General features: G+C 40.3%; 1 protein-coding gene across 3 annotated transcripts in view; it reads left to right on the plus strand.

Annotated features, from left to right (window-relative positions):
- sema3bl (sema domain, immunoglobulin domain (Ig), short basic domain, secreted, (semaphorin) 3bl) overlaps window positions 1-7385 on the plus strand; it is a 192731-nt gene that overhangs the window by 175725 nt on the left and 9621 nt on the right. For 2 of the 3 annotated variants that reach the window (XM_061985522.2, XM_061985524.2), the window contains one exon: window positions 3397-3584. In XM_061985522.2, coding sequence (XP_061841506.2) covers window positions 3397-3584 — 188 coding nt within the window. The remainder of the gene's footprint in view (window positions 1-3396; window positions 3585-7385) is intronic. The other variant, XM_061985523.2, reaches the window with a different exon arrangement.

Raw genomic sequence — 7385 nt, forward strand, 5'->3', positions numbered from 1 at the left:
AGAAGGATGACTTCTGCAACACTTAGGCTGCAGCTACTGCCATCTTGGAGACTTGATTTAAAAAATGCATCAGGAGGTTGCCTACAGCCAAACCTGCTACTTATCTTTACCATGACAATTTGTGGCCCCCATAAAAAAGGCATGCCTAAGTTTGTCCAAGCCTGCTATTTGCTTGAACTTAAATTCTACTTTTAGAAACATTTAGCATCAATTTGAAGATGTCAAATTGATGCATTGCCTGTTTGACTCCACTACTTAAGGCAACTAATTTTTATTGAGGGCCACATGAAACAGTGAATAAGCAAATGTAAATGTCAAACAGCCTCATAAATGATGCGGCAGGCCACATAAAATAGTGTGGCCGACAACATAAAAAGACGTGACGGGCCACAGTAAATGTTGTGGCGGGCCATATAAAATAATGTGGCGTACTCCATTAAAAATGTGGCAGGCTACATAAAATATTGTGGCGTACCACGTAAAATGAATGACGGGCAACAATAAATGATATGGCAAAATACAAAAAATTATGTGGCGGGCCATATAAAAAAATGTGCTGGGTTACATCAAAAATGTGGCAGGCTACATAAAATATTGTGGCGTACCACATAAAATTACGTGACGGGCCACAACAAATGATGTGGCAAAATACCAAAAATTATGTGGCGGGCCATATAAAATAATGTGGCAAAATACCTAAAATGATGTGTGCCATATAAAATAATGTGGCAAAATACCTAAAATGATGTGACGGGCGGCATGGCGTAGTGGGTAGAGCAACAGTGCCAGAAACCTGAGGGTTGCAGGTTCGCTCCCCGCCTCTTACCATCCAAAACTCGCTGCCGTTGAGTCCTTGGGCGGGACACTTCACCCTTTGCCCCCGGTGCCACTCACACCGGTGAATTGAATGATGATTGATAGGTGGTGGTCGGAGGGGCCGTTGGCGCAAATTGCAGCCACGCTTCCGTCAGTCTACCCCAGGGCAGCTGTGGCTATGAAAGTAGCTTACCACCACCAGGTGTGAATGATTGATGGGTTCTACATGTAAAGCGACTTTGGGTACTTAGAAAAGCGCTATATAAATCCCAGTTATTATTATTATATTATTATTTAAATTAATGTGGTGGACTACATCAAATAATGTGGCAGGCTACATAAAATATTGTGGCGCACCACATAAAATTATGTGATGGGCCACAATAAATAATGTGGCAAAATACCAAAAATGACGTGGCGGGCCATATAAAATAATGTGGCAAAATACCTAAAATGATGTGGCGGGCCATCTAAAATAATGTGGCAAAATACCTAAAATGATGTGGCGGGCCATCTAAAATAACGTGGCGTACAACATAAAATTATGTGTCTGGCCACATTAAATGACGTGGCAAGCCATGTAAAATAATGTGGCGGGCCACAATGGATGATTTGGCGGGCCATCTAAAATAATGTGGCAAAATACCTACAATTATGTGGCGGACTACATAAATTATTGTGGCGTACAACATAAAATGATGTGGCGGGCCACAATAATGACGTGGCAAGCCATATAAAATATTGTGGCCGACAACATAAAAAGACGTGATGGGCCATCTAAAATATAGTGGCGGACTACATCAAATAATGTGGCAGGCTACATAAAATATTGTGGCGTACTACATAAAATGACGTGATGGGCCATATAAAATAATTTGGCAAAATACCTAAAATGATGTGGGCCATATAAAATAATGTGGCAAAATACCTAAAATGATGTGGCGGGCCATCTAAAATAATGTGGTGGACTACATCAAATAATGTGGCAGGCTACATAAAATATTGTGGCGTACCACATAAAATTATGTGATGGGCCACGATAAATAATGTGGCAAAATACCAAAAATGACATGGCGGGCCATATAAAATAATGTGGCAAAATACCTAAAATGATGTGGCGGGCCATCTAAAATAATGTGGCAAAATACCTAAAATGATGTGGCGGGCCATCTAAAATAATGTGGCGTACAACATAGAATGATGTGTCTGGCCACAATAAATGATGTGGCAAGCCATGTAAAATAATGTGGCGGGCCACAATGGATGATTTGGCGGGCTATCTAAAATAATGTGGCAAAATACCTAAAATTATGTGGCGGACTACATAAAATATTGTGGCGTACAACATAAAATGATGTGGCGGGCCACAATAATGATGTGGCAGGCCATGTAAAATATTGTGGCCGACAACATAAAAAGACGTGATGGGCCATCTAAAATATAGTGGCGGACTACATCAAATAACGTGGCAGGCGACATAAAATGACGTGATGGGCCACAATAAATGATGTGGCAGGCCATATAAAATAATTTGGCAAAATACCTAAAATGATGTGGGCCATATAAAATAATGTGGCAAAATACCTAAAATGATGTGGCGGGCCATCTAAAATAATGTGGTGGACTATATCAAATAATGTGGCAGGCTACATAAAATATTGTGGCGTACCACATAAAATTATGTGATGGGCCACAATAAATAATGTGGCAAAATACCAAAAATGACATGGCGGGCCATATAAAATAATGTGGCAAAATACCTAAAATGATGTGGCGGGCCATCTAAAATAATGTGGCAAAATACCTAAAATGATGTGGCGGGCCATCTAAAATAATGTGGCGTACAACATAAAATTATGTGTCTGGCCACGATAAATGATGTGGCAAGCCATGTAAAATAATGTGGCGGGCCACAATGGATGATTTGGCGGACCATCTAAAATAATGTGGCAAAATACGTCAAATTATCTGGCGGATTACATAAAATATTGTGGCGTACAACATGAAATGACATGACGGGCCACAATAATGACGTGGTAAGCCATGTAAAATATTGTGGCCGACAACATAAAAAGACGTGATGTGCCATCTAAAATATAGATATCAAATAATGTGGCAGGCTACATCAAATAATGTGGCAGGCTACATAAAATGATGTGATGGGCCACAATAATAGACGTGGCAGGCCATATAAAATAATGTGGCAAAATACCTAAAATGATGTGGCGGGCCATCTAAAATTATGTGGCGGGATACATCAAATATTGTGGCGTACCAAATAAAATGATGTGACTGGCCACAATAAATAATGTGGCAAGCCATGTAAAATAATGTGGCGGGCCACAATGGATGATTTGGCGGGCCATATCAAATAATGTGGCAAAATACCTTATAGGTGGTATATGAGGTGACAATGTGAGGGGTATAATTATTTTTTTTGGCGGGCCAGATAAAATGAAGTGGTGGAACACAAATTGCTTGGCATGCCATTTTAAATGAGGTGGCGAGCCAGGTTGAATAATGTGAAGTGGTTATTTGTCGTGACCCTGCAAGGCCAACATATTTTCGGTGTTTGTCCAGTCCAGTCCCACAAACATCTCCTGCCTGACACCATGACCATGTTGTGTCCCTCACCAGAGGACGTGGAGGAGACGGAGGATGGTGTGGTCTACGGGGCGGAGAACAACAGCACCTTCCTGGAATGTGTTCCTCGCTCCCCGCAAGCGTCTGTGGTCTGGTTGGTGCAAGGTGACGAGCGCCAGGAGGAGGTGAGATCTTCACCCTTCCACTACTTTAAGGACTCTCAGCTAAACATTGCTCCAAAAAAATAGACCAGGAAGTAATCTCAGCCCAGTTAGTTCCCACCAGGACCAAAGTCCTTAGGTGATCCACATCAGTCCTAAGTCCACACAGCAGACATGCCATGTTTCTTTCTTCACTGGAACCTCATGCATGAGAATCTTGGGGCACCTCACATTCAACTCTATTCCGATTCTTGGGGTGACGATTTGGTTCAGAATCAATTCTGGATTCAACACCATTCTCCTAATGTATTATTTGGTATCTTTTTCCAGACAGGTTACAAAAGCTTCTCCGACTTTAATGTGCAGTGTTGGCCTAAAAACATGTTTAAAATGTATTTTTAAAATTAACTAAATTGGCCCTAGTGTGTGAATGTGAGTGTGAATGTTGTCTGTCTATCTGTGTTGGCCCTGCGATGAGGTGGCGACTTGTCCAGGGTGTACCCCGCCTTCCGCCCGATTGTAGCTGAGATAGGCTCCAGCGCCCCCCGCGACCCCAAAAGGGAATAAGCGGTAGAAAATGGATTTATGGATGGATATATATATATCACAGACGTGCAGTCACGGGAGGCAGGTGAGGCGGGGCCTCACGTGCCAACATGGAAAGAAAAAAAATGTAAAAAGAAACATTTTTTTTTTAACTGTTATATGTATCCAGTGATTATACTGTAAAGTTATTTTCCATTTAACTTCACCAGTTTTAGATTATTTTTATTTAAAATCGCTGAATTTTCACATTTGCCGTTCAAATACTGAGAAGAGACTTGCGGTGAGCCGCAGCCAGTTGAGCCTCACCATGGATTGCGCAATGACTCGGCTAACTGCTGGCCTGCTCTGCAGTGAGACCGTATTGCTATATGAATTATATTATACATTTCCATAGTTTAGTTAGCTGAGCTATATAATGTACAGTGTATTTTGTCAACAACTGTATGTGTGTAACGTATTTCTTGTGCTGAGCAATCATAAAACGGCTGCGAAGACGCGCTGTGTGAGGCTCGCAGTAATCCCGCCTCATGGTGGTAGAGGGCGCTAGTGATCCCAGAGATCATTCTTGCGACTACTCGGCTGCAGAAGAAGTGACAACAAGCAGCAACAGTTAGCGATCGTTTATTTTTTCCTCTCGCCTGGACTTTTAACATGGAGGATTACATATCTAAAATAAAACAGTTTTCTAAACTGAACTTTCAATTGAAGCAGGAGGTAATAATTAAAAGAAGATCTCCATCGAGACAGAGAGACTTTTAAAACTGAAGAAAGATAAGGAAGACTTCTATAAACAAGTCATCGATGCTTTTGTTCAAAAGGAGCAGCGCATGGACTTCATTTATAAGTAAAGGTAAGACCATAATAACGTTTTTTTTTAGTTAAATGTGCTTTTTTGTGTGCTACAGTTTGTATGTGTATAGTTAAAGTTAAAGTTAAAGTACCAATGATTGTCACACACACACTAGGTGTGGTGAAATGTGTCCTTTGCATTTGACCCATCCCCTTGATCACCCCCTGGGAGGTGAGGGGAGCAATGGGCAGCAGCCGCGCCGCGCCCGGGAATCAATTTTGGTGATTTAACCCCCAATTCCAACCCTTGATGCTGAGTGCCAAGCAGGGAAGAATGCTGGTATGAGCTTTTAAACATAACCCGTTAACTGCTGCCAATCAATTGGTGAATAAGATACTCTTTAGGGTTCATATGTTTGTAAATCTGACTGTGATGAAGTCAGTGCCTCACCAGCCATCAACCTCACCGCACGTCACTGATATAGATATATATATATATATATATATATATATATATATATATATATATACAAACCCCGTTTCCATTTGAGTTGGGAAATTGTGTTAGATGTAATACAATGATTTGCAAATCCTTTTGAGCCCATATTCAATTGAATGCACTACAAAGACAACATATTTGATGTTCAAACTCATAAACTTTATTTTTTTTTGCAAATAATAATTAACTTAGAATTTAATGGCTGCAACACGTGCCAAAGTAGTTGGGAAAGGGCATGTTCACCACTGTATTACATGGCCTTTCCTTTTAACAACACTCAGTAAACGTTTGAGAACTGAGGAGACACATTTTTTAAGCTTCTCAGGTGGAATTCTTTCCCATTCTTGCTTGATGTACAGCTTAAGTTGTTCAACACTCCGGGGGTCTCCGTTGTGGTATTTTAGGCTTCATAATGCGCCACACATTTTCAATGGGAGACAGGTCTGGACTACAGGCAGGCCAGTCTAGTACCGCACTCTTTTACTATGAAGCCACGTTGATGTAACACGTGGCTTGGCATTGTCTTGCTGAAATAAGCAGGGGCGTCCATGGTAACGTTGCTTAGATGGCAACATATGTTGCTCCAAAACCTGTATGTACCTTTCAGCATTAATGGCGCCTTCACAGATGTGTGTTACCCATGTCTTGGGCACTAATACACCCCCATACCATCACAGATGCTGGCTTTTCAACTTTGCGCCTATAACAATCTGAATGGTTCTTTTCCCTTTTTGGTCCGGAGGACACAACGTCCACAGTTTCCAAAAACCATTTGAAATGAGGACTTGTCAGACCACAGAACACTTTTCCATTTTGTATCAGTCCATCTTAGATGATCTCAGGCCCAGCGAAGCCGACGGCGTTTCTGGGTGTTGTTGATAAGCGGTTTTCGCCTTGCATAGGAACGTTTTAACTTGCACTTACAGATGTAGCGACCAACTGTAGTTACTGACAGCGGGTTTCTGAAGTGTTCCTGAGCCCATGTGATGATATCCTTTACACACTGATGTCGCTTGTTGATGCAGTACAGCCTGAGGGATCGAAGGTCACGGGCTTAGCTGCTTACGTGCAGTGATTTCTCCAGATTCTCTGAACCCTTCAATGATATTACGGACCATAGATGATGATAATCCCTAAATTCCTTGCAATAGCTGGTTGAGAAAGGTTTTTCTTAAACTGTTCAACAATTTGCTCACGCATCTGTTGACAAAGTGGTGACCCTCGCCCCATCCTTGTTTGTGAATGACTGAGCATTTCATGGAATCTACTTTTATACCCAATCATGGCACCCACCTGTTCCCAATTTGCCTGTTCACCTGTGGGATGTTCCAAATAAGTGTTTGATGAGCATTCCTCAACTTTATCAGTATTTATTGTCACCTTTCCCAACTTCTTTGTCACATGTTGCTGGCATCAAATTATAAAGTTAATGATTATTTGCAAAAAAAAAAAAAAGTTTATCAGTTTGAACATCAAATATGTTGTCTTTGTAGCATATTCAACTGAATATGGCTTGAAAATGATTTGCAAATCATTGTATTCCATTTATATTTACATCTAACACAATTTCCCAACTCATATGGAAACAGGGTTTGTATGTATATATATATATATATATATATATATATATATATATATATATATATATATATATATATATATATATATATAATGTATGTATATATATATATATATATATATATATATATGTATATATATATATATATATATATATATGTGTGTGTGTGTGTGTGTGTGTGTGTGTATATATATATATATATATTAGAGATGCGCGGTTTGCGGGCACAACCGCGGAGTCCGCGGATTATCCGCGAATCGGGCGGATGAAATTTAAAAAAATTTGATTTTATCAGCGGGTCGGGTCGGGCGATTGAAATTTAAAAAAAATAGATTTTAAATAGATTCAGGCGGGTGGCAGTTAAACCAATTGGGAAATATATATACATAGTTAAATGTTGTTACCCACATAC

This window comes from Nerophis lumbriciformis, linkage group LG23 (assembly GCF_033978685.3).
Source record: "Nerophis lumbriciformis linkage group LG23, RoL_Nlum_v2.1, whole genome shotgun sequence".
Taxonomy (NCBI): Eukaryota; Metazoa; Chordata; class Actinopteri; order Syngnathiformes; family Syngnathidae; genus Nerophis; species Nerophis lumbriciformis.